Source organism: Rissa tridactyla, chromosome 1 (genome assembly GCF_028500815.1).
Source record: "Rissa tridactyla isolate bRisTri1 chromosome 1, bRisTri1.patW.cur.20221130, whole genome shotgun sequence".
Lineage (NCBI taxonomy): Eukaryota > Metazoa > Chordata > Aves > Charadriiformes > Laridae > Rissa > Rissa tridactyla.
The window spans coordinates 131,134,482-131,161,926 of NC_071466.1; the positions used below are offsets into that span (position 1 = coordinate 131,134,482).

Sequence of the window (27,445 nt, forward strand, 5' to 3'; positions counted from 1 at the left end):
TTCAGCTTCAGCGTGTCACCAGGAAAGCTTTAATTGGGTACTTGAAAGTTAAAAATAATGGTGGTTTTTTTTTTACTGCATTTCCCAAGTTACATAGGGATGATCATTTTCATGGCTCGGTGGCTGCTGGAAATGCCGTTCTGTGCTGGGGCACTCTGGATAGCCCGAGTCAACTGTGTCACCACACGTAGGTATGCTGGATTTGCCTGTCTTCACTCACTCATTGCAAGCGACAAATACTTCTCTTTACTTGCACTTTGGGTTGAAATGGCTTTTCAGAGGCTCCCAGCACTTGTAGTAGTTTTTATCTAGGCAGTTGGAGGTCTGGAGGCCCCATTTGGTGACGGCCAGACTGAGGGACGATTCGAACATGAAGGCCTGTTGGGAAGAGGGAAGGTAGGTTAGGGCAAGAGAGCAAGAGTTTGCATCCATGCGAGGTGGCTCTGCTCTACCACAGACAGGAGTTGCGCATGTGGTCCAGCCCTGCCAGGTTCTGCCTCCATCCCGATCAACCCAGGGGGAGAAAGCTCTTCAGAGCTGGCATTGCAATGCTGGTGTGACTTTGGATTCCCTGCATACCCAGGAAGGCTAGGTTGTTCCAAAAGCTCGAGTTCAAGGTCTGTTGATGATCATCATTAGATTTTAGGGGGTAGAGAAAGGAGGACCATTAGGAGTTTCATTTCTTTGTCCATAGGCTAACACAAAAATTAAATAAATCAGTATGAAAATTCCTAGCTTCCTGCTCAGGCAACAATTTATGTGGGACGATGATCAAAGCTGCCTGGCATCGCATGTCTCCAGGGGAGCTCCTGGGAGTTGAGTGGTGCTGATCGGTAAGGGAGGCGAATGCTGCAGCTGTTTGGTCCAAGCACTTTTCCAACTTGCCAGCAAGAAGCTAGGCTGTACTTGGAGAGCGGCACAGCCGCAGTGTGCCATGCTGTATTCAAAATTTTACCATCTCTCTTGGCTCCTTACCATGGTCCCTTCTGCAACCCTCTCAGGTTCCAGCTTGGCTTTGCTCGCCTTCTCAAAGCAGTCAGCATCCGGCCCGTGAGGAGTCATCATGCTGTGCAAGCTGCCCCCTCCAGGCTGGAAGCCTTCCTCCTTTGCTTCGTAGTGGCCTTTGATGAGCCCCATGAACTCGCTCATGCAGTTCCCTGCAGGAGGCATAGAGAAGAGGCTGCAACCCCAGCTGAGCTGTGAGCTCCTTGAAGCCCACGAGCTAAGCTGGGCCAGGCAGTGGGTGGAGTGGAGGTTCCTAGGCAGGGCATCACAACAGAGGACATCAGGGCTCCTACAGGCAATGCTTGTAAAGCTGTATAGGTTTTATTCCGCTCTTAATTATCTGGATTCAGAAACTGGCAGCTCCCTAATGAAGGTGCATTGATGTTGGTAGACGTGTGTTTTTCCTACCACCTGGCGCTGTGTAAGTACGGCACCTGCGTGGTGTAACCTGATATTTACAGACTCGGATTAGAGATCTTAAAGTGCTGGAAAGAAAGTTCAGTATAATCACCCCTGTGTTACAGGCACTGAGGCATAAAATGCCTGGCCATCAGTCTGGTGAGAGAGGCTGCTCTGCTCTCCCAGGTTGTAAGCTTGAAATCATTTTGTTCGATATTCTTCTACCACCTCCAGTCCAGCCAGGTGCTTTCAGTACTTTATGCTTTTGATTTGCGCATCATTTACTTATTTCTTGAGAGCCACTGTGTGCCCAAAGACAAGGAGCCAAATTCATCTTTCCCCAAGGAAGAATACTTTTAAGTAGACCCTCTGAAACCAAAGGAGTAATAAACCACTAACTTAGGTAAGGATGGCTGTATCTAGTCATTCAGTACTCACTGAGTTATGCTCCCTGGAGTACTTTAGTACTTTAACAAGTGCCATCCCAAGGTTTCAGCTTTAGTAGACTTGATGTGACTAAACAATATGGCAACTTTCTGCTTAGCAGTCAGTTTCTGCAAAACCAGGACACGCTTGTGTAGCTATGTTATATATAGCCCTTTTTAACATAGCTAAAAGGGCTATGTTAAGCCTATGTTAAGCCCTTAGGACTATGTTCAGTCCTAAGACTGAACCACTAGTTCAGTCTTTGTTAAGTACAATCCAGGGTCTGAAACATTTAACAACAAAACTAATTTGGCTCAAAGCAGACTTGGCCTATATACGTATGCAAACATTTATTAGTTTTCATCCCAAGTTGTCAGTATCTCATGTAAGACTGGATTGTTACGGGCTTTTCATTGAACTCGCTCACGTACTGCACTTGGTGTGCTCAGACGGCTGTACAGACCCTAAGAGCTGGAAATCCAACGCGTCTGCAACTGGACTCATGCTACTGCTTAGGAAGAGTGGGCTGGTGAGCAGGAAGCCAGGCGAGGACTTAAGAGATGAGCTGAGTCCAGTTTCTTATTTGTTCACAGATTTCCTACCCGCCCCAAGAACTTAGGCGCACCTCCATTCCCTGTCGGTAAAATAGCATTGTCCTCTACAAGCAGGATGCTGTGAAGTTAAAATCACTTAGTGGCCGTTAGATTCTAGGTCCCACTGAAATGAGAGTCACACAAGTACTCTCCCAGGCACAGGGGAGATATATGGTATAAAATCTGTATCAGACACATTTTTCAACCTGTGGTGCAAAGACCCTAGGACTAATTCACGGCCTCCAGGGATGCAGAAAGGTGACCAAGAGAAGTCAGTATTTATGAGCCGCACAGCCACCTTTGTATGTGAAATTGTTACCACGTCTAGGGGGAAACTTCGGGCAAAGCTAAGGCTAGACAAAAGCCATGACTCTGAGTGCACCAAAGTTCTCTGAACACAGGCTTTCCACTGCACCTGAGAAGAGGAGGCAACAAGGGATTTCTGGCAAACAAAATGGGCCTCTCGTAAAATATCTGGAGAGAGGAGAGTTCAGCAGCACTGAGCTCATGCTACTCCTACCCCAGGGTTGCTCGGTCCTGTTATGCCTCTCTAATGGTACAAGACTCATCACCGCCCTAATTTCAGAGGGAACTAAAGTGCAGTGTCTTGATAATTAACTGTTGTGATGTCTGCCTTACCCACTCAAGCTCTGCCCCTCCATGGCTGGGCTAGAGTAGACAACCAACCTGCTCATCACTAATTTACTGCTCAAGCCTATGGCTGAGATACTGTGGTCAAGTGAGTAGCTGTGGTAGATACGGGTACTCTTAGCTCACAACACAGACAGAATGAGAGTTATTTCAACCATCTTTTACCACAGACTAAGCAAGGTCGAACAAGTTTATGTTGTTCAACACAACGTGTCTGTGGAAAGTTATCACAGCTCTGCTGATGCCCAGCAACTTAATCATGGTAAGGTGGCTGTGTGTCCCACCTTTTAGGGTCTAATAAAAGAGGTGACTGTGACCTGGCACTGTCCCAGCCAGTCAGGAGACACGTTTCCATGTCACACATGGAATCATTGCGATTGAAAGCAGAACAACCGGGCAGGACTTTGCCTGTGGGATTTACTCAGATGGCAGCACAGCTACCTACGGTGCTTGCAAGCGCCACTTAATTCTGCCAGCCCCCAAGACGCTTGGAAATATGTCTAATAGCAAGAGGAGCTGGCTATTAAACTGTGGTTAGTAAGTATGCAGTAAGTAAAGCCTCTCAGCACTTCAAAGTAACCATAGGGCGTCCTTGGTAGCTTCTGAGATGGGGCCTTTTAGCTGTCGACAGAAGGGGTGCAGCATGAGCAAGCTTTCCCCCTCAGTCTCATAGAGCAGGTTGCCTCATCCCTACCCTGGAAGGGCGAGCCCATGTGGGCAACTGATTTCTGGCATCTATTTGACGCAACATGTGGCTGTGCTCTGCCAAGATGAAATAAAAAAACTGCCAAAAAGAAACTGTCTCTGGTGATGGCAACCAAATCCCCCCCAAACCAACCGGCTGCCTGAGAAGGAGCTCAGTTCCTGATCTCTGGCTTCTTAAATGCCAGAGGTACCTCCATCACTGTGCAGATGGTGAAGAATGGCTCAGGAGAGCCAATTCAGTCCCTTGCTGTAACTTTGGTCTCACCCTGTGAGTGGCCTTGGGCAGCTCTATGTCTCTCTCTGCTTCTCGCCACCTGTGAAGTTGTATTTTCCTTTCTCCTGTTCTTCATCTATGTACTCTAATAAGACGCTAAGCAATTCATGGCTGGACGACAGGACAATTTCTGACGCACTTGTGCAATGCCAAGTTCAATGTGCACCCGGTCTCAGTGGGAGCCCCCTGAGTACAGACGCATCCACCTATGCAGACACCACCAGCCCATCACCCCTGAGTTTTCCTGAGATGCTCTACATAGGAACATCTTTGGGTTTGTTCGTTTTCCAGGGAGGACTGACTGATTCCAAGAAGCTGACTCTAACTGTGCCAAGGGCAAAAAATCAGACTGCTTCTTCCCCGCTCGTGCTCTCCAAATAAACGGAGGCTTATTTTTTCCCTGAAATCTTGTACTCAAGCATAACCAACAAAGAGCAGACGTACGGTGGTAGTATGGTGGACGGAAGGTGTTGTTAGCTACCCCCCATCGTGGGGGGAATATGACAAAGTCAGCGAGTGCCACTCCAGGACGAGTCGACTTGGCTGTCAGGACAGTGAAGATAGAAGGATCCTGAAAAAAGCAAAGCAAAAAGCATGAAACAGAGCAGGGCTCTGAGCTGTCTGCTCAGGTCATCCAGCTGGTGAACCTGACTGATACAGCCTCTCCCTCACCAAAACACTTTTACCACCTCCACCTGGTGGTATGGGTGATATTTGTGACCCTGCGTGACAGCACCCAGCATCTTGATCCCATGCTGAACATGGGAGGCCAGTGGTGGGACTGGATGGTTCTTCCTTTAGGCAGCCTTGGAGAGCCTTCCCTGACCCAGCAAAGGTGCCCCTGGAGTCAGCAGCACAGATGCAGGGGAGGGACAGCCCTGAAAGATGGAGTACTGTAATACCAGGAGAAGCCTCCAGCATCTCTCCTACCACAGAACCGTACCTCTTCCTTAGCCAGTTACAGAGGACAGGAACATGCTCCGGTGGCATCTAGCCTCACAGCCCTGTTAGTTTACAAACAGGGAGAACAACGCACAGAGAAATTGTGGCTTGCTTCAAGGATTTTTGAAGCCTCTAGTCCTGTAAAGTGATTTTCTGGGCTTTGGTCCCAAATCCATCCTTCTCCTGGCAGGTTTTTCTGGAGTTTAAACAATTCTTTCTGTTGGTTGTCTCACTAGAAATTCTCCAGTCTCCTTGCACACCCACTTGCAGAAGCAGCGCCAAGAGATGGCATCGCTGCGGGCACCTCTCCCACTGGGCTGGTTTCCTTTTTAGAAGAGCTGCTCACATTAGTTTTGGCTTTAGTTATTTTCCATAAGATCTCGAAATTATTGCAATGAAAGCTGCCAGCTCTTCAAATGAATTTCAGTGCTGGGCTCAGAAGAACCAGGGGAAGGAGCCTGTGCCATTGCAAGAAATAAATCAAGGCAAGAATTTGAAGGAAAATTCTTTTTGCTGAGTTGCACCGTGTGTGTTGGCTTCGGTATTCAGCTCTCTTCCAGGGCGCAGGAATTCTATGCTAAGCTGCATAAAGCTGTTTAAGAAGTGGATCAACCTCCAGTTATGTCTTTGTACCAAAAAGGAGGTTGTCTTTCTCTACAAGAGCTTGGTTTGGGCCCAGAGAAAGCAGCATAGGAGATTTCACACTGTTTCTTAGAGCGCAATATATTTTTTAACAGGCGCTAAGCCCATGGAGTTCAGGGTGCGTTTGGATGCTACGGTGCCCACGCAGCATTGCTCTGCCTTGCCCGGCCCCAGAACTTACCGCGTGGTCAAAAGCAACAGAATTAATGACCATGAATTTTTCCAGATGGTATTTGTATGGCGTGTAGTTCCCGTGCCAAGCTACAACATTGAAGGGGGAGAAATCCTACCAAAGCAAAGAGACAGAGGGTTACCATACACAGCCCTCCGACTTGCTGCACATGTGCAGGGCACTGCTCTTTCCCAAATTAAAAATGGGTTTTGTGGAGGTGAGAGGTACACCGGGAACCTGGAGCACGAAGCCCTTTACGCGCAGCCCGCCACTGCGAGGAAGTGTTTTTTCTCAGCATTTCCACTTAGTGAGCCTCATCCCTCCCTCTGGGGTTTGGTCTCCAAGGGCTTTTGAGTGCCCAGGCAGTGCTTGAACAAGGCCAGCTGCAACACTGGCTCTCTGGTAAGGAAACCCTGGCTTTTCACAACAGCCCCAGTTCCTCTTTTCTACTCTCTCACTATAAATGTATGGAAACAGTGAGGGAAAGACCATCTTTGAGTCTTTGGGCCGCAAAGTCTTCACAAACACTTTTTTCTAGGCTGTGGATCCTCAACTGGGAAGATGAATGACCCAACAAGGCAAGGGCTCAGTCCTGCTCCACTTGACCCAGCAGGACCTCCTGAGACTACATGCATGCTGCTGAGTTGCATATCCCAGGCCATGCCCTGGCAGTCGCTGCGCTTCAGTATTACCTGTTCTCCTGGGGCATCCTCACCTGCTGGGCTGCAAACAGCTTGCCCTGGTACTTGCTGATCACCGTGTAACCCCCCGGCACTTGGCGGTCCTCGTACCATGCGACAGGCACCAAGAAGTCACGTGGGTTGGCCAGGCCGTTGGCTCCTGCGAAAGAAAGAGAGATGCCAGAGCTCTTTGGGCAACCTGCTAGAAAAGTGAGAGGCTGGTGCAATTTCCTGGCTTTGTGGGTGCCCTTCTGCATTGTGAATGACTGTACTGCTTCTTGGCCCACCACGAAACCTGAGATAGTCATGTACTTCTTGTGCTCCTACAAGTAGGTAATTGTAATACATCCGAGCGTTTAAGTCCATGCACCCCTTATGTGACTAAGACAGGTATCCCTTAGTCGCCTTCTGAACAAGATTAGTACATCATCCTCAATTAAAGGCACGCAACAACTAGGAATTAAGCAAAAAAAGGAGGGTGAATTGTTCTCTGCTCCTGGACATCCTGCTGGTTGGACACATAGCCGTGCAGAGGTTACGAGGCGTGTCATGAGGGGGCCAAATACATTTCTGAATGCTTGCAGGAAGAGTAGTAAAATAAGGGCTAGTGATACCTACAGACTCTGGGCATACTGAGGGGTTGGTTGTCGTGAGGAGTGCATTTTCAAAGTGTAAAGCACCGTATGGGTGCTGAAGTATTCTTCTTCTTCTCATTAGTATTATTGTTACGAAGGGGTTTTGAATTTCTTGGATAAAAATGCAGACATTACTACCTGCTGCTAGGGTTTAACAGTCAGTGCTTTTCTCTAGCTGTCATTTTTTTCAAGTGAAAAGTGAAGTCAGAATAAAGTAAGACTGAAATACAAAGGATCTTGGTCTCCGAGGGGAAGGCGGGTAGGTGGTGAGAAGAGGAGCTCTTATAATTACCACCTCCTGAAAAGGTTTACAGGCAAGTGCACTCATTTTCTTTTTCTTCACAAAGTAAACGTTATAATAGATTCCTGCCTTCTGGAGACCGAAAAAAATCCCACCCCAGTCTAACAGTGTCTGAAAAACTAGCTAATGGGAAAACTTGTTGCAAACAGGCTGGGGCAACAATATCAATAATCAAGTGGAGCAGGCACAGAGCGCGAGAAGCGGGTGAAGGCAGGTAACCTCAGCTGGCTGAAAGGAAAGCTGCTGAGAAATCACTGTAGGCTCGATGCGGAAAGAGCTGTGCAGCGCACGTCACACGGGAGAGATGCTCGAGCCGGGTCCCATTAAATGGCTGGTTCCCAGGGGGCTAGTTCCCCCCTGCAGGAATGACCAGCTTCAGATTGACTATGGCTATGAGATGTTTACAAATGCCTTCTGAATGCAGATGGTCCAGACCAAGCTGGTTACTGGTTGGTAATACCTAGTCAGTTGACTTCAAGCATAGCCAGTCTTTTAGATCTCACTGAGAGTTATAAAACAAGCCCAGTCAGGGAGGTAGGGGGGGAAGCAACCTAAAATGAAAAACAACCACCAACAAACCACCAGTCTGAAGATGGGAAACTATTGTTACTGAGTTTGTAGTTATTTTAGCCGTTGCAAGGGAAGTTTCTTTTCCCTTCCCTGGGGCAATCTTAGTAGCACTAACCAGGAGGTGTTTTCCTGAGTAAGAAAACTTTGGAGGCAAATACTGCAAGGATAAGGAAAGTGAAATAACCTGAGCTGAGCACCTCCAGAAAGCCGGCTGGGAAAACGCAGAGGGGTCGGCAGGGCTTCAGATGCCGTGCACCCTCATGATAGCTTTGTCATGGCAGCAAGAGACTGTGTCTTCGCAACCTGCGACATTGCACGGACCAGGAGGCAGCTGGCAGAGAGGATCCGTAATTTCTGAGAGCTAGGCCTGTGCTCAGGGAAAGCAGATCCGCCCTGGCAGCGCAACACGGAGATGCGAACGTGTTGCTGATCCTAGTCCTGTGCTGCTCGTTTTATTGATTTCTAATTCTCCAAGAGGAACAGCTTCTGACAATAAGGTGTTCTGGCTCTAGAGCTCTAAGGCACCTCTGATAACAGGGGTGGGGGAAAAACACTACTTGATTAAATCTAAAATGGGGCTTCAAGAATATCTGTTGCCTCTCAAATCTGCCTTTCCTTTTACCAGGTAAATTCTCCCTATTAACTCCAGTTTATGCCATATCCATAAGTAAGAGGCATTGGTGATGATGGCCTTTTGAGTTTCTTTTGGTAGGAACAGGTTCAGAGCCAGCAGCTGGGGACTCCCGAACCAGAAGGAAATAGAGAAAGTGGAAAAGGGGGTGGGAGAGAAATAGTCACTTCAGTCCCAGGGGAAAATTGGGAAAACTGAGCTGTCACATTTTTGGGGGAGAACGCTTGCTCTGCTGGGGAATAACAGTGTTGGGATGGAAAGTGTCTTTGGGAAGAAGCGTGTGCATGGGAAGAAGTATTACATAGGAGATAAAAGGCTGGATTAGGGCTTGTAATTCCTGGCTGTATCTATGAAATTCACTGTAGCTCTGACGGGAGATTGTTACCGATGGGTCCCAGATCAGGCAGCTCAAAGTGTGCCCCATACACCTCCAGGATGTAGCCTCTGGTCTCTCCAAACACCTCCACGCTGAAACGCATTCCTTGCTGGAAAATAAAGGAAGATACTAGCATCCTCACAGGACTTCCCTGACAAACCACAAATAGCTGAATGCGGGAGCTGGTTTGCTCCAATGTCAGGCTCTGAAACACAGGCAAGGTGCAGCCAGACCTTACCTGGATGACACAGATTTCGTTGGGCTCCACTAGCATCTTCCCAAACTCGGTGGTGATGAGCAGTTTCCCTTGCTGGGGCACTGTGGAAACAAAATGCAGGCAGAAAAGCTGAAGCAACGTGGTGATTGCCGCCTTCTCTGTCCCCCAAGAGCACCAGGCTCCAAGGAAGAGCAATGGGCCCTTTCTGATCCTGCTTCACAGCAGGACCGGGCTCCCTCTCCCATGCAGAGCCTTGCAGCAGAGATGCCCATACTGGAGGGAGAGCTTCCAGACCAGCCCCATGGCCACCACATCGCAGCAGGTCATCCAGCACCTCATGCTCCCTTAACATAGGGTTTGTGCCACAGTCCAAATAAAGGAGACTTGATATATTTGGGCTCATACCTCTCAGTCTCATGATCTTCACGCAAAATGGTGCATGTACCCATCCTTGTCATGACTGTGGCAGTGTGAGATGTCTGGGAATATCTAATTCTCCCTGCTTCCTGAGGTTAGAAGTAATGCTTCGCTAACGTCTGCATTATTTTCCTTGACTGTCCTGGTGCAGAAGAGCTCACATTTTGACTTTAAAAACTAGCAGATTTACAAAACCTGCCCTGGCACTTTTACTTCATGGTAGTGAGGGAGGTGAGCGAGAACAATTTAATAGCTATTTGATGGGAGAAATGTTTCTTTTGGTGACCCCAAGGCATTTCTGTCCCTTCGTCAAGAAAGATACAAGTAAATATCAGGCTTCTGATACTGCTCAGAATATTTTTCAGTGTGTGTGCACGTTATGTGCCAACCTCAACACTCATCGTGGCAGTCTGGTTGCCTGGGGCTGGCGGAGTGCAGGAGCTAAGCTGCCGTGCCAAATATTCTTGGACTGAAGCAGAGAAGGCATCTAGCTGTAAGCTGTTCAGAAATCCTGAGGCTTCTGTTTTCCAGAAAACCTCCGCCTGTGGTGCACCTAATACCAATCTGGGGAGCGCTGGGAAACGATCCCTGAGCACCACGCCAAGGAAGCTGGGTCACTGCTCAAAACCAAAGTTGAGGTCTGGCACAGATGGGCACTCTCTGAGCTGCAGGAGAGCGGCGCAAGCCACCCGACAGCCCAGCTGGTGCCAGGCCACCGAATCTGGATGGCATGAGGGTGCAGCCAACCCTCTCCTCAAAATCTTGGCTGTAGGGCCCAAGGCTGTGGAGGAACAAAGAGGCAGGCAGGTGGCAACCCAGATAGACCCTCGTGGGAGAAAGGAAAAGCCAGAACATCAACTCACCAATCAGGAAATCACCATCCGAATTATAAAGACATCTAAAGAAAAAATAGAACAGGAAGGTCAAGGTGCCATAAACACCAGGCGCTTGCACATGCCATGACCACAGCTGTGGAGGTCTGAGCTAGGAGACTGGCGTGGCAGAGGTCTCCCCTTCAGCACCCGAAAAGCTACTTGTGGGTCAGCAAATGCAATATACAGACAGGGGCAGAGGCGGCAGGGAGGTTTAATGTGCATGCTCTGGAAGCAGGATCTCCTCTGACCTCTGCCAGGTCCCTGCCTTTGTGGCCATGGGTGCATCAGGCGCTGTGAACTGGGGAGCAGGGCTGACTTCCCCCATGAGCCGTTGCAGGGGGTAGCAATGACCACCAGAGCCTGTGTACGTGTTGACCTCTGAGGAGCATCTCTGATCCCTGGGATGAGAGCACCTGAATCCAACGTATCCCCTCTTGCTGCATCCCCATGCCCAGCTCCTTCCTTCTCTTGGTGGCTCCCCACCCACTCCTCCAGTGCTCAACCGGGGAGCACAATCTGCTTCACCAACACCTGACGTGGACACCATGGACACCTTCGCCTGTGCACACAGGCACACAGGGACAGAGACAGCACTGCTGGGAGCAGCTGGACTGAAGCACCGCGGTGACAGACATACACAAGCAGGCAGCCAGCCCAGGGCAGCCCAAGCCTCCGGCGTAGCACTCACTGACCTGTTGAGCATGGAGGTGTTGCAGACGAAAATATGGACGGCGATGCCATTGCGTCCTCTGGGCTCACCGGCGCCGCACAAGGTGTGCAGCCCCTGCGGGCAAACCCAAAGCATGGGGAGTGAGCGGCAGGCAGCGGGGCAGGGGACAGACCCCTTTCCTCCCCTCATCCCACCCCCTTGCTGGGGCTCACCTCCCTCTCCCCGCTTCCCGTACCGCTACCAGCCTTCCCATGGATGGCCTTTTGCCAAATGTGTTGGCTTTTCTTTAATATTTTAGGTGTTTCTTAAAAATCCATGTAAGCTGGTGTTTTCCAGCCCAGGGACTGGGGAGAGCTGGGGATTTGGGCTTTTTTTGGAAGAGTTCCTTGAAAGCCAATGAAGGTAATAAGGTCCACTGTCAGTTGGTTGAAATCTGGGATCCTCTCCCCTCCCACGGATACTCTGCCAGCCCTGCGGTGTCAAAACCACTGCTGTTAGCCCAATGCTGAGCATCCCATGTGCCCCACTACCCCCCCAAGGGGGAGCAGAGATGGAGGATGCCCAGATGCCCAGGCCCCCCTCAACTTACGCTCACAAAGTCCAGCTTATTCTGAGGGGCTTTCGGGATCTCGAAAGGTTTCCAGCGCAGCTAGATTGTGGCAAACAAAAAGCAAAAAGGCGGTGGCCAGTGGTTATAAAGCAAACAGTGGCAATTTGAAAGGAAGTAGAACCCTGCACGCTCCCTGCTTCCCTGCTCTCTGCTAGCTGAGGTAGACTTCTCTTTCCTCATTGCCTTGCTTAACTTGGTTTACAGGTTTCTTTTGATTTATGAAGCTTTTTTTCCTTTTTAATCATAATTTTGTGAAATATTTGGCAGGCTTGTGTAGTGCCAAGGTTTAAAAAAAAAAAAAAAGTCCTATTTAAAAGCTGTCTCTTCCTTTATTACTAACAACACTGTTGAGGGCAAAGAAATTCAGATGCGCCGGCTTTCCACATCCAAATTGTCACGGTCCTGTGCTCCACTCCCTGCTGGATGATCCACTTCATCCATGACCCAAGCATAACACTCCTGTTTGCTCCACCTCATTTTCCCCACATCCGAAGCAGAAATATCTCTACCTGCGTGAGCGGGAGCTGTAAGCAGCACTAATTACTTCTTGCAAAACCTGTTGAGATCCTCAGGCAGAAGGTGCCAGAGGAGTCCAAAGTATTTACTGCCTCTAATATCGTATTAAGGTTTCGGCTTTGCAGCTCTTGGGAACGAGGTGCTGTGACTGACAGCCCCTCACTGGGGTGGGGGGGTTCAGTGCAGACCAGCCCAAACACCCCAAATTAGGAGGATGTTGACATGGCCAGCTGCCAGATATATATCCCCTGCATCGATACACTTGACCCCAGATGAAAGTGTCTGTGATTCTGGGCATCCACGAGAGCATTCTCTTGCTTTTAGCTACCCGACCTGGCAATTCTTGGTATGTTTTTAGGCTGGTGCCCTCAGAAAACAAAGCTTATGGGACTCTGTGCCTGTGCCTGCCTCTCCCACTAATTTTGAACTATGTGAAATTTCAGCTAAATTTGAATAATTTCCCCCATGCCTCATGGAAGTTTTCCAGACCCAAATCAAAATGTGGGTGGCCAGGCGACTTGTCAGGCTCTCCTGGAGAGCCGGCCTTGGGAGGAAACAGGGAACTGTGCCCAGCGAGTGCATCTGCCAGTAAAGCTGAGCGAAGCAGGGGCTCATCACTAATTAATCAGCTGCACCCCAGGCCTGGCCCCGCAGCTTGGCCCTCTCCGCTCTGCTCTCTGAAGCCATCTGCTTCCTGAGGGCATCCAACCACTAGCAGCCTTGGGTCACCTGGGTTCGATCCATCCCTTGTTCCTTTCTCCCCCCCATCCCATCTGCTGCCAGGCAGAACCGCATTTTCCTCCCCAGGACACCTGGGCGGCTCCGTGATGGTGCCTGCTCAGGGTCACACTGCTGGGGTGCCTGGCGGTGGGGAAGAAGCTGATGGAGAAGTCGCATGTTCTGGATGGAGACACGCAACACACCCACCAGCAGATCAGATGTGACCCTTGCAAGGTATCAACACCTTACTGATGAGACAGTAAGAGAGCGCTGAACCTCAGGTTTTGCTTTTGGACTTCTTTAAAGCATGTTTTCCTTTGGTTTCCAATCCAGTCTTCCAGACATGAACAGAGCCAGCGCAAAGCATGGTCAGAAGGTGTTCCTGAGCCTGCTGCCACCCCCCGCAGTGGGATCTTCCCCTTCCCTGTTGATTTCATGGCAGCTGTGAAGGCCAGTGGTGACATCTCAATGTGAACTGTTCCTCTAATGGTTCATTTAAGCCTCCAGGGCTGGAAGTTGTGACCCACTTGACAGAAACCATTGGGAAATACTGACAGAAAGGACACAGGGAGGGACAAAGACAGAAGACCCTGAAGACTGGGGGGAGAGACAGACAGGGAATGAGAACAGGCAAAAGAAAGGAAATAAATGTCAGGTATAAAGATGGTCTTTTCTCACTGGGGAATACAGAAGATGACAGTAACTCTACAGATGAAGTAATAAGTATAGTGCAGTTCCTACATAACAGCTTCATTTTCACTTTGGTCCCTGTGGGCACCTCCACAGCTGTCATTCCTGTGGGACAAGGAAAGTGGGAAAAATGATCCAGCCCACTGGTTGCAACCAAAAATAGTGTCTGGCCCCTCTCCTCAGAAACGCTTGCAAATTGCTAAGCTACTGCCCGGGTCTGCACGCCATTCGTCTGGTGTTTCTCTGCTGCATTGGGCTTTCACTGGTGCAAGAGAAGAACAAGTGCCCTGAGCAGAAGAGAAGTCTAAGACAGCCAGCGGCTGCCAGTGCCTGATGCTTAAAACAAGGAAGCTTTTAGTGTTGTTTCCCTGCTGTATGATCTGTGAGCTTCCTGAAATACAGCACCTCGGTACTTACTATTACTTTATAGGTTTTCTCTCTCCAAGGTTTGTCCAATCACTTTTCGAACCCACCTGGATCCTCTGGCAAGAAGTTTCACAGTTTATGCTTTTATTTATTTTTTAATGTGACATTCGTTATTGGTATTCATTTTCTTCCCATCTCTCAATCATAGTTTCTCTTGGTCATCTCTGTTCCAGGCTGGAGAGCTGTCTTCTGTTTCAGCATTTCTTGCATGGATGTCGCTCCATATTTTTTCATCCTCTTAGTCCCCTTTTCTGTTTTGTGCCCTGTGCCTTTTATAATTCTGCCATTGTCTTTGGGCAACATTAAGGGATTTTTTTCCTATTGACTTCAATGAGCTTTGCATAAGGTACCTCCATATGTCCATCCTTTTAGATGGATGATGATCAGGAAAGCTCCTTAAATGAGCTGGGCGAAACACAGAGCACTGCAGGGAAGTGTTGGTCTTGTCCAACCAACTGAACCTGGCCTCTGGCTCTGGTTCAGAGAGGATGAGAAGGGAAGGATGAGAAGAAACTGGATGGCTCCCACTTGCTGCTGGGAAATAACCCCTCCGGGTGAGAGAGAGAGTGGGCAAGAGTCTCATTGCTGTTCTTTTAGGTAAAAGATGTATTACACGTAAATATCTTGAGATGCTTGAGAGCTAGGCATCTTGGAATTACCGTAATCATAAATAACTGTAATGGTAGATGCGGGCTGCGAAAGGGCGTCAGGGATGGATGAGGTGGTAACAGAAGTCATCGGAGCTTCATGTAGGAAGGAGCACCAAAGGAGCCTGTCACCGCTCCTTGGTCAGTGGCTGGAAAACATATTCCAGCAGAACTGGGAAAGTATTTAGACAAATGGCAAGGCTGCTGGGAGACTGGAAATTAGCTAATGATGATGCATCAAAGGGCAAAACCTGAGAGGAGTAAAAACCGATGACCATGATATGATGCTGAGAGGAGAATGGCAGGAGGAGAGAGTCAGATTAACAAGCCAAATGTTCTGGGGCTGGCAGGGAAGAAATCATGATTAAAGATGATAGCGGGGCTGTAACAGAGGAAGACAAATGCCACGTCTCTGTGTGACTCTCCAGAATGAAGCTTGATTTCCCACGAGGCCTGCAGGGAAACAGGCTGGCAGCCAGCAGCCTCAACGAAAGCATGGGGAAGGAGGGGATGGATGGCAGAGACATGCTGCTGCTCTACCTGCTGGGCTGGGGCATGATGAGCCTTTGATGGGGGAAACTGAAGAGGAAGAGGGAGCAGCCTGAGGGGTGGCCAACAGGAGCCCCCAAGGGAGGTACTAGATAGCACAGACCAAACCCTGTGACATTGCAGCCGTGCTGGGAGGCAGCACAAGCATCCATCAATGTGGGAAGCAACAAGCTTCGATGGCTTTGCGTCGAGGGCTGTCCTTCCTTGGATGATCCATAGGTGAGGAACAACAGCTGGCAGAAAGGATCCAGTTCCTGTGTTGGCCAGACCCCCAGCTTCCTACTGCTCTCCTCAGACCTCTTGCGGCTCAGTGCCTTTGCACCCCTGATTAGCTTAATATTTGACTGTCCTCCTGGCAGGACCAGGGCTCTTCCCAGCACGGTTACCTGGTTGGGGTCAGGCTCAACTTCATCCCAGTCATGTGTCAAGTGGCCCTCCTTGAGAGGTTTGAAGGGTTTGTGGCAGACTGAAGGTAGGATCCGATACAGCCAGCTATAAAGAAGGAAAAGACCTGGATTAGCCTGGGGAAGAGGTTAAATCCTCTGAGTGGTGGCCAGCTGATTGATCTTCTAAAGGTATGAGTAACATTTACATTGGTGGCAACTGGACCAAAAGGTGTATTAAATATCAAACACCAGCTCACAGCCAGAGACTTCCAGAGAAATGGCTTTTTATTATAGGCTCTAAATAAAAATCTATGCTGTTATATGCACGTAAATGTCTATATGTGTGTTTACATATAATTACGTATGTTTACATTCACACACATGTATATGTATATAAAGATAAAAGATACAGCTATCTCTGAGGTGGAAAAAAACCCTATTTAAACACAGCTACAAAGCAGCTCAGACAAAACAGGGACAAGCACAGTATCTAACTACAATACAGAGGAGCTTTCAGGAGGCAGAAGGTTCACAGCCAGTGTCTGAATTTGGGTGGATTACTGAAAGTAGCATCCTATGCCTAGCTGGCCACACCCATAGGACCACCAGTGAGCTGATGCAGAGTCCGGATCACCAGAGTTTTATGTGGGATGACGCTTCCTACTGCTGTAGGAGGTCCGCCATGCCCCCACCCCTGCCTGGGACCGTCACTCTCCTTCCTTGCTGTCTGATGTGTCCGCGGCTGCAGCCCCTGCCGCCCCCACCGCTCCGGCAGCCATGGCCGGCATCCACACACCACACACCGGCACGGCCAAGCCCGAAGCTGGGTTTTTAATCAGGTGGGAGAGCAGAGGTAATCAGGAAAGCCTGAGCTGGGCAGGGCTGCCAGCGCCTTTGATGTGTTAACAGCGGTGGTTGCAGTTTGGGTGGGTGGGAGAGGGGAGGAGGGAGCTCTCCCTTGAGAGTTGGAAAATTTCCATCAAGGACATCTTCGTGCCGCAAACAATGATTCATCCCTTTCCCACGCACACTGCGAGCTGGCACCAGCCCGGAGAGCAGAGCTCTGCTAGGCAGCTCGGATGATGCATTTGCCTTTCATTTGAACGAACAACAGAAGGGACAGAAGAGCCACCATGGGAGAAGCAAAACGAGAAACCCATCTTCTGCAATCTGGTCATAGCTGGAGCACGATGACCGGGACAGAGCTCTGGGACATTTGCTGCCAGCTGGAACAAGCTGTCCCCAGCTCTGCTGGGAACAGCGGGTAGTCACCAGAGTGCTGGGTGCCTGGCGCTGCTCTGAGCCCCCGGCCAGCCCCAAAACAGGTACAGCCTGAGCTAGTGCCTCACTGGCCCTGGCCAGTCTGCAGGAGCATCCCTTAGGAGGAGGGAAGAGTCCTGCTCGGAGGCTTGGTTTTGACACTGTCCGTCAGGTGCTTACCAGTGCCGGTAGCAGCAGTGATGTTTTCTCAGTGCCATCAGGGCTGAGACCCCGAGGTTGTTTCACGCAGCACACAGCCCCTTCGGGACCCTCTGGCCCCCATGAATGTCCCCTCCCCTTCCTCTCCTCTCTCAGAAAACCATTTTCTTCCCCATCCTGACACCTTCTTTTTCAGCATTTTCACAACCCACTCACCCCACCTGACTGCCCTGCCCCTCTCCTGTGGTTTTCTGCCTTTGCCCCTCTCCCAGCACACGGTGGAGGTTTTCCGATGCGTGTTTCTTTGCCTCCACCCACCCAGGCTCGCAGAAAGCTCTGGTGGCACAGAGGCAGGCTCTCCATCGCTCCCCGTCCCTCACCCCAAGCTGCCCACGTCACCCACCCACTGCCGGGAGTCACCGTACCTTCGCTTATTCGTTGGCCGGGGACAGGTGAAGGCAGAGCCCGAGAGCTGCTCAGCGTACAGGCCATACGGGCAGACTTGCGGGTTATTCTGAGTGGGAGGAGAAGGAAAAATAAGGAGTAAGAGGCAGCGGCATGGGGTTTAGCTCTGGAGCCCCCATCAGTGGGCCGCAGACTGATGCCATGGGGTGGACTGTGCTTCTGAGCCTGTGCATCAGCCCCAGTAGTCGTATCTCCTTGCTCCCGTGAGGCTGAGTGCCCTGAGGGTACCAGCCAGGCCCCAAAACCCATTCCCACATGCAAGACGCTTCAGAAGTGCCCTAAAGGAGTCAGCGCAGCCATTGAGGCAGCACGCCTGCTGCTGGAGCAAGTGGTGCTCAGTAGGGTCAGCGACAGGAGCGTCAGGGAGAAGAGGGTTATTCCCGACGCTTACAGACTGCAAAGCAGACCATCATTATGCACAAACTTTTTTGGGACCAAGTGTTCAGAGGGGTTGCCCCAGACCACTATGTCTGTCTGGCTTTCCAGAGGGCTGATAAAGACTCGCAGCAGCCGCACCTTTGTTTCCTCCCTCCTACGCACTGAAGGTCCCCTTCTCCTCCTGCCCTCTGCCCGGGGGAAGGATGCCCAGAGCGGGGATTTTGGTAGCGTGCTGCTTCCTCCTGCCAGTGCCTTTTGCTGCCCAAGAGTAAGAGTGACCTGTGTGGGAGTCTTTGCTTTTCCACAGGGCTTCTGCGCAGCGGCAGTCCTCCTTTGGAGTACAAAGGGGGCACTTTCCCCTTTGCAGAGCCGTGGATGTGACTAGCACAGGTTTAGCAGCCCTTGTGAGTTCATAACTGAAGGACAGATTCCTCCTTTTCAGAGAACAGAAACGAGACCTTTTGATCTAAGTAGGCCAGTGTCTATTTGAGATCAGCAAGAAGCAAAGGCATCCAAGAACTGCAGGAAATACCCCGGTGGGACAGTCATACACCATTTGCTGTCCCATCTCCCTCCTGCAAGGTCTAGTTTAGCATCCTGTCGTCCTGCTGCGGCTGAGCAGATCAGCCATCCATACAGTATCAAACGCTGCCCTGACAGGTGGGCAGGAGGAAGAGGTAAAGCTCTCATAACGCACGCAGCTTCCAGCCCTCAAACTCCATCTTGTCGGTACGGGTATGCAGTGAAGCAGGGGGATCAATAGCCCTTGTCATTTTTATCTTAGCCAGCACTACTGCAGATGCCAGTCTTATAAATACTGCAGAGGAGAAAGGATCCACCCCTGGGACTGGAGACTTTTTTTGTCTAATTTGTTTTCAGATTTTTCTATTAACTCTTTTGACACCAAGTCCAAACTCTGTCCAGATGAGGGTACCTCCACCAGGAGCTGGAGGGGTCTCCTCACCTGCAAAGTGGTGCTGCTCTGGGAAATCACGAGGAGCACATCCACCACAGCCCACTGCCTATTCAGACCAGCAGTCACCCCTGTTGATCTCCCAGTTTTAAGGGGCCTCTTTCTTACGTCTTTTCTCCCCCCATCTGCTGTAGCCAGTCCCAGAAACAAGACACCCCACCAGCTGAGCCATCAGTCTGATCCAGCACAGCAGTTTTTCTTTCTTGTGGGCACACCATAGGCTGCAGTGCAGACCTAGGGGGTATACATACGCATTTAATGTGTCCTAGTGTTGTGTGTTACTGTCCACACTGACACACAACATGTAGAACATCAGAACCGGGGGGATCCAGCAAACTCAGGAAAAGCGAAGGGTGAAGTTCCCTATTTGACCTGAATTCTGCTGGCCGCCTTGCACAGAGGATGAAGAGGAGCTGACTTGCACCAAGGGGTGCCACTGACTGAGCGTAAAATGCTGCCATCCAAGTCCAAGGGATTGCAGGGCATGCAAGGGAGGGCACAGTCAGCCTCAAAACACCAGCGATAAGGAGATGAGAGAGCTTTAATTCTTCAGGGTTTCATCCTTGCCTCTGCAGACCGAGTGGCTAGCATCACACGGGTCACTGTTCCTTCCCTTGAAGCAGAAAGACCCAACGTAATTTATTTTATTCTAACATGCTCAGAAGTTACTTACTTTTAAGAATGAATCTCTCGGCTTATTACTACAGGCGTTCATGTCCCCTCCCTACAAAGAAGCTGCTCTCCTGACAAAGACTTATAAGCCAGCTTCACCAAACCCAATTCCTACAGCAATCCCAAAAACCGCATCTCCTGCATGATCGTGTCTCTCTGCCAACCTTCAAACTTCCGCTCCGGTTTATTCCAGAGCTGATGGCTTCCTTCTCGGTGTGGCAAACACACTTTTACTGCAAACTCCTTTTGGAAAAAAAACCCGCTGTTGAGCAGAGGTAATTCAGAAAAGTTTTAATCCCCTAGGTGAAACTTGGAAGCTCACAAGTAACTTGATAATAGAAAGCATGAATGGAAATCTTTAATTCTGATTTTTGCCAGCATGTTATTACAGTCCTGCATAAAGAAGGCTCCTGGAGACTTCTGTGGTGGCAGAGAGAAAGGAAACATGTTAAGATGAAAAGAAGCCCAGGGAACAGATATTCACTCTATTCCATGTCATTTTAATAAAGCGCTTAAAAAACCTCAGTACCTGTCCCTCTGGTAAAGCTCCTGGACAGCGTGGATCCTCAGAAACTTGTTCATTTCCAAATCCTGACATGTACTGTAAAATAAACCACACAACTCATCAGTGTTTTGAATGAACAAGCAAAACATCTCCAAACAAGCCATCCATTGCTTCCCTTGCTTTTTTTCCAGGCTCAAGTCATCAGGCTCAAGTCATCAAGACTTTCCCAAGTTATCTACTTGCATATTGCCATGGGCCTCCTGGGTTGGCTTCATTGTCTAACCGCATGGTGGACTAGGAAGGACAGACAGGATTTGCTCTTCTGCTACATCTGCATGTACATTTTGACCACATCTGCACCGTGAAGGCACTTGAGAAATATACCAAATATCGCATACGCAGTCAGCCTCAAGAAAAACAGGATGGTGTATAGAAGAACTATGCATCAACATTACGGAGGTGGGCTAGCACCATCCTGACTTGGCTTGAATAGCGCATGTTCCAACATCTGCAGACTGCCTTGTAAATTCATGCACTGAGTCATGGCCTTTGGATGCTCAGGGACTGAAACTGGGAGTCATTTGGTTGTTGAATTCTTGCCATACGTCCCCATGACCACCACGAAAGAGGTCAGGATGTAGTTGGGATGAGGGAAGAAAGGAAGCTCTGCTGGGACTCACACTGTGTTACTGATTTGCCCTAAATGAGTATCACCCCGTTGGGCGTGAACCATCCACCATGGTAGTAAGCAAGAATTAAATCATTAGCAGGTGATAATCTGATTTTCTAGGGCGATGCATACCCGAGAGACCCACGGACTGAACAGACCTGCGTGCCCTCCCATGCCTGCCCTGCCTACGGCCGCTGTGGTCTGAGCATGGCTAAAAGCCACAGGACCCCGCAGGATGCGGCTCCCAGCTTTGCGGCACTGAGAGTAGCCCTACAGTGAACCTGAGACACGTGAGGGAAGCAGGTATAACAGAGACCTTAGCTTCGCACTGACAGAAATGTAAAGACAGTCCCTCCAGATGCTATAGAAAGGCATGAAGCAACTCAGTTGAACTCTGCATGAACGCAGAGGTGTGTTGGCAGCGATCAGTGGTTCGGCTCTGCGGCCTGGGGAGAGAGTTAAATATTAATGCTTCCTTCTATCAACTGCGAGAGTAGCCGGGCTGCTCGTCTGCCTTCAAGCAGTGGCTCTGGGGTGGCAAAGCCCAGGCATCCCAGCGCTCGGCTGGCACATGCGTGCTTGCGGCGACAGGGTGGCTTCATCGCTGCGATGCTGCTGCTCCCCAGCAGCTGCCTCGGGGCTCTGAGGAACCCCGGCGAGCGGCGGGCACCCTCCGTCCCTGCGGCGCGACACCCCACAGGGCAGAGGCCTGACACGAAGGTGGAGGCACAAATCCCCCATCCCTGCTTTATTATATCCTTGTAGTGCCTGGATTAGTTCCCCCAGGGTTTCTCAGCCTTGTGCAATTTGCATCCCTCCCTAGAAATTTCCCAGTGTGGCAGACACTCGGAAAGCAAACCTGAAACCTCCTGACAAGCCGTGTGCTCTCCTCCGGCACCTTTCAGCGACCCATAAGAAAAGCCCATTCCCAGGAGGAAGCCAGGCTGGCTGGAAGCCCTGCTTAGCCTGAACCTGAAAACAGCTCGGTTTCTGTCAGATCAGGGAGGCTATTTCTCTCCTTCTTATGAACGAGCGTACGCCGCTAGGACTCTGCTCTCCACTGGGTTCTGCAAGAAGCATATTGATATGCAAAGCAGCAGGTCACCTAAGCAGCCTTGGCAAATGTATTGTACTGGAGCGGGTTTTTTTTCTTTTTTTTTTTTTTTTTTTTTTCTCCCCTCGTTTAAAAGGAAATGCAGCAATATCTGATGGGACTGCAGCAGTTCCAGAATTAACCGAGACCTCCGCACTGCATCCTCCTCTACCTGCAGTGTAGGGGTGGTTGGAGCGTTTGCCTGAGGGGCAGCCTTGAAGAACAGGGGAGGAAAGGAGGAAGAGGAGGAGAAGGAGGAGGGGGGCATGCTTATTTTCTGGAGGCATAGCCAGCAGGGCCCAGAATGCTCTGCCATTAGCACAGCAAGGAGAGGGTTAATGCAACATGCAGGCTGCTTTGCTTGAGCACCACCTGAAAAACGCTCCACTGAGCTGGTGGAGAGCTGGGAGGGGATGGTTTGTGGTTCTTTGGTGGGTTTGCGTATCTGGTAACCAGCGTGTGCTCCCCGACAGCCCCCTGCCATGGTGCTGGGGCAAGGGGGAAGGAGGCACAGAGGTGATATATCCATCCCCCATCCTTCAGGCTAAACAGCCGGTGACCTGCCCAGCTGGCCTGCCCTTCCGCATCCACAGAAGCCCCTTTACTTCTGCTTGCTGGGATTAGGAAGGGGGTGGGGAAGGAAAGAAAAGAAACTCAGTAGCCAGCATCTCATGCCGGCAGCCGCTGTGTGCCCGTGTTGGTGCTGCACGGCTCCTCGCCAGCCCCAAGCACAGCCATGCAGGCAGATTCCCAGCGGGCTGCCAGCCGGAGAGCTGCTGCCTTCCTCGGCTGGGCATCACCGGGGGCTGCAGAGCTGCTGGCTCTCGCCCAGCGAGGAGGCAGGAGGCTGGGGGTTGGGGCAGGGGAGCCGAGTCGGGGAGGAGACGGTGTTTGGGAGAGGGTGGCATCACCCCGCTGCCCCCAGGGCTGGGGCAGAAGCTGCTTCATCATTGTTTGGTCAAATCAATTCTTCTTTGCCAAGAAAAGAAAAAAAAAAATTAATCCTCAGGTAACTGCATCGAGGGCTGAAAAAAAAGATATTGGCAGGACTGCAGCTGCGGGAGGGGAGACGTCGTCCTGCTGGTGATTTATCACCCTGTGTGGCTCCAAGGCTTTGCCTGGATGCTCAGTGTGGCTTTTCTCATTCACTCGTTTTATTTTGCCTTTCCCTGTGACAGACCTCAGAGAGGCTTCTCTCCTCTCCATGCCCTTAGGGTTTGGTGTCAAACACTACTTGGGCTGGCAAAAATAGCTGCGCAGCTCCCTGCGTGCATCCAGGGCTCTGGAGCACCACAAGGGGACCCAGCGGATGCAGGTCAGTCAGGAACAACAACACAAGGGCCAGGCACACAATGGCCCTTCTCCTTGCCGACCCTCTGAGCCCGCCTCCACCTCCCAGTCTGCGTAGTACAGGGTGGCCCCGAGCCAGGAGAAATGACCCCTTTCTGCCTGCCCGGCACCGGCACTGGATCACCCTTCCCGTGCAAAAACATCTGGAGAGATGGAAACCAACCCTTCTTCTCCATGGCACGGCGATGGGTCGTTAGTCCAAACTGACTTCCATCTAGGTCCCTGCCTGGCCTCCATGGTTCCTAGCCACATTGTGAGTTACTCCAGGTCGGGTCGGTTGATGAGAACTATTTTGGTAATTGAGCTAGTGGTTTCATAAAACAAAAAGTTCTCTGCGGTCCTTTGTTTTCACTTCGGCTTTTAATTCCTGCTGTTGTTATTTTGTTCGAGATCCTGTAGCTTTTTATGCAAACGGGATCTTAGGAATTCATCTGACTCCACTTTGTTTTTTATTTTGTCGTTTTTCAATAAAATGGGAGAGATAAAAGCCTGGCACAGCATAAAAAATTCAGCAAAGCTCATTGATTGGGATAACCAGGATGCAAAACAGAGTGCTCGCAATGGGTGTCATGCTCTGACCTATAAACCATAACCTTTTGTTCACCGGATTAGACAGCAGGCATGGGAAAAAGGCATTTGAAGTCTGAACACATAGACTGCAAAATAATTAAGGCCCTTCTTCAAACGCTGCATAATACATTTCTCTATCAGCTCCTGCTGCAGGACACAGGAAAACAACATTCATCTCTAGACAAAAGGCATGGCACTTCGTATCAGCTCCGTTCAGTCAACACTGGAGCATCTAACACAAACCCGCAGAAAGAGGGACATGAGCATTTGGGGCGATGAGCAGAGCAAGTCTTTCACCTTCTGCATGGGGCTCCACAGCCTCTTTGCGGGGTTGAACCAAAGCACCCACACCGGAGCTCTGCCCTGGTGCTGCCATGGTCCTGCAGGGCCAACATCCCTGGCAGGAGCTGACGTCTCCCTGATGTCTGACCAACCCTCTGCTCTAAAAGTACCGGGGATGGTCCAGGGCCAGGCCCTTCCTGAAAAGACCTGCCCAGCTCCAAGGTGGGTCAGGGCACTCGGTGGAGGAGGGAAGAGAGGGATGGATGCCAGGAAGAACAGAGAGGATGGGTGAAGCAACTCTTTCTAGGAAAGACTCAAAGAGAAGATTGGCTGGGGAGAGGTGATAATGGGGTATGGATGTATATGATATGTATATGATATGTATATGAGGGGAGATGCTGGCAGAGCAGCCCGTTCCTGTGGGCAGCCCTGGGCAGCCCCATGCTCAACCTGTGGCCAAAGTCACACTGGCCAACAAGGTGCTAGGGTCTGCTAGGGATGAGTTGGAGACAGGGACATGGAAGATGCTGTCATGACCGTGACCGACACCTGTCGGCCACTCATCTGGAGTGGTATGGGGGCAAGGCTGCCCCCAATGCTGAAAGAGGACATTTCAGAGCTGTGGGGTGTCAGGGACAGGCAAGGAAGAGGCGCAGTGAAATTCTACTGTATGAGGAGACAGGACTCTTCAGAGAGGCTGGCCCTGGCGCAACGACAGCGAGGTGACGATGAGATGCAGGGCTGTGAGCCTCATGTGAGCCTGGGCGTGAGCCACCCGCCACATCCCAGCCTTCTCCCCAAACTCCCCCATGCTCTGGCAAATGGTGGTGGGGAAAGCTCCTGCTGGCTGCCCCGCTGAGGCTCGGAGAAGAGGGCATGGCCGGAGCCCCGGTGTGCCGGCATGCCCTGTGCGGGGCATTGAGAAACTGCCCCAGGACGGAGCTGCTGCTCCCCTGGGCTGCCGGGGAAGATGGTGGCCAGGGTTGCAACATCTGGGCAGATGTTGCCAGCCAGATTTCATAGGCTGAGGGGGAAACACCCCCCTGGCAGCCGGGGCAGGAGGAGGGGTGCGTATGGAGGGCGGGGGAAGGACAAATTCCCCGCATGAAGAAGTCCTGTGCTGGGACAGGCTGACCAAGAACAATTTCCAAAGGAGAAGAAAAGGGAAAGAAAAGCCCATTGGTAGAGGAAACACAGCAAAAACCTTTACCCTAAGGGAGCTTTAAAACACACCCTGAAACACAAAAGAGGGCCACGCTGAAGTGAAACAGACGCCAAAAATTTGGTGTCAGCGGAGAAGGGGTGCCCACAGCCAGCACTGGTGGGTCGCAGGCGCCCGGCCCCTTACCTGCAAGCCCGCCATCCTCCTCCTGGTCCTCCTCCTGTGGGAGCAGACACAAATCCCAAGCAGGTGTCTGGCTGAAGCAGCCCGCCAAGCAAAGCCTGCTAGCCAGTCGAGCGAGCCAGGCCGATGGCAGGCTGACAGTGCTGGAAGTGAGAAAGTCCAAGGGAGTTTTCAACCTGTTTGCTCAGCCCGGTCTGTGTTTAACCAAACGCCAGCCCTTCGCCGCAGAACCAGCCCCAGGATCGATTTGAAGATAATAATGGCGGGGGGGGATGAGGGGGAATGGGTTTCCTCGCCACTCTTTTTCCTCCTTAGATGTTAAAAAAGGGGTCGTAGTTCCCACACATAGGGGGAACGCCCCCCCCCCACCCCCCCCGAGGTGTTTAAGAACAAATAAAAGTAATTTTTGCAACTGTTTTATCAGCTTCTTCCATAAATCATACCTCTAGCAACTTTCATATTCAATCCTCTAAATGTGTAACAAATATGTGTTCATTATGCTTCCGAGCTGTGTTACATTGGGGACAGAAAGGATCACATCCCCGTCCCGCTGAAGGTGGTGATACTTGTGAAACACGTTACACAGCAGTTTGGGGCCAAAAGCCGAGGAGGATTTTGTATTCTGGTGATTAGAGCTAGTGAGGGGTGCTTACAAATTCTGAAATATTAATATTTTTCAAGAAAGCTGTTGCTGAGGCAGGAGCAGCAGCAAGCATTTAGCTATAGAATACTAATGAAAGTAGCTCTGCGTTTCCAGAAGCTGCAGAAAAAAAGATCAATTGATTTTATTTGATTTTTTTTACTTTGAATTCTCCTCTCTCCTTAAAAAAAAAAAAGGCCAATTTTTATTTTTTTTTCCTTTCCATGACCTGCTCTACTGTAAGTCCTGCCAGGAGGAAATCTCTAGGAGGCACAACTGAAATTCGAACATGACCCTGGAGTTAATGTCTCCCCCTCTCCTAGAGAGTCCTGGAAGCCTTTGCTCCCCAAAGCAATTACCAGTTTGCGTGGTGACCGCAGCAGCCAGCGAGAGCTTGGTCTGCAAGAGGGACAGGTCTTAATTGTTTTGTCTTCTCTAAAAACTGGAACTTCCTCAAACCACCCCGAGTAACATGTCAGAGCCACCGAGAGCTGCCACTTTTTAAGGTCTGATGAATGAGGCTGGCTGCTACAAGGGAGATGGTGTGGTGCACGAAGAGACGGTGGTTATTGGCAGGGGAGAGGTAGAGATAGTCTTCCTTGGTTGTCCCCTCTGATCTTAGGATGACAGGATCATGAGATAGTTCAGGTCAGAAAGGACTTCAGAAGGTCATTAGTCCAACCTTCAGCTCCAAGCAAGGTCAGCTCTGAGATCAGACCAGGCTGATGAGGACTTTATCCAGTCTTCTCTTTAAGACCTCCGAAGATTGAAACTGCACAGCCTCACTGGGCAGCTTGTTCCACTGCTTGGTTGCCCTCACGGTTGAAAAGCTTTAATTTATATGCAGCTTGTATTTCCCTTGTTTTGATTGATGGCATTTGTGTCTCATCCTTCCACCGGTGAAGAGACAGGCTGGATCTTCTTGCTAACCTCTCCATAGGTATTGGAAGCTGCTGTCTGGTTCCCCCAAAGCCATTCTCCAGGCTGAACAAGCCCTTGCAGGATGTGGGCTCCAGCCCCCAAGCATCTTGGTTGGCCACTGCTGAACTTGCTGCAGTTGATTGGTCTTTCCTGTATTGGGAGCCCCAAAACCAGAGACAGGATCTCCACTTCCCCTACAACACTTGCCTCCCTAAAGCAGGAGCACCGCAGCCCTGGAAGGCCACATCGTCTTCACCTACTTCTTCTTTATTTCTTCAGTTGCTTGTCTACTCCGCTAAGATGTTTTGAGCCAGTTCTGTCATCATTTTTGCATACCGTTTTGCACACTACAAACTGAGCAAATAGCAACAAAGCAAGCCCTGGAGACATGGTGTGTGTGGGAATTGCTTGGAAATGGAGATAGAGAGCTGCAGTTG

At 50.5% G+C, this 27,445-nt stretch overlaps 1 protein-coding gene across 1 annotated transcript; it reads right to left on the bottom strand.

The window, feature by feature from the left end:
* Positions 1-25,608, bottom strand: HGD (homogentisate 1,2-dioxygenase). Its single transcript, XM_054216712.1, has 14 exons — positions 25,451-25,608; positions 20,162-20,233; positions 17,570-17,658; positions 15,726-15,831; positions 11,771-11,830; positions 11,204-11,295; positions 10,500-10,534; positions 9,241-9,320; positions 9,012-9,111; positions 6,525-6,649; positions 5,819-5,923; positions 4,498-4,624; positions 976-1,157; positions 1-378 (listed from the first exon to the last, which is right to left on the bottom strand). Exons 1-14 carry the CDS (start codon positions 25,463-25,465, stop codon positions 247-249), a joined length of 1,320 nt encoding a protein of 439 aa, XP_054072687.1. The 5' UTR covers positions 25,466-25,608; the 3' UTR covers positions 1-246.
* Positions 25,609-27,445: the final 1,837 nt, after the last annotated feature.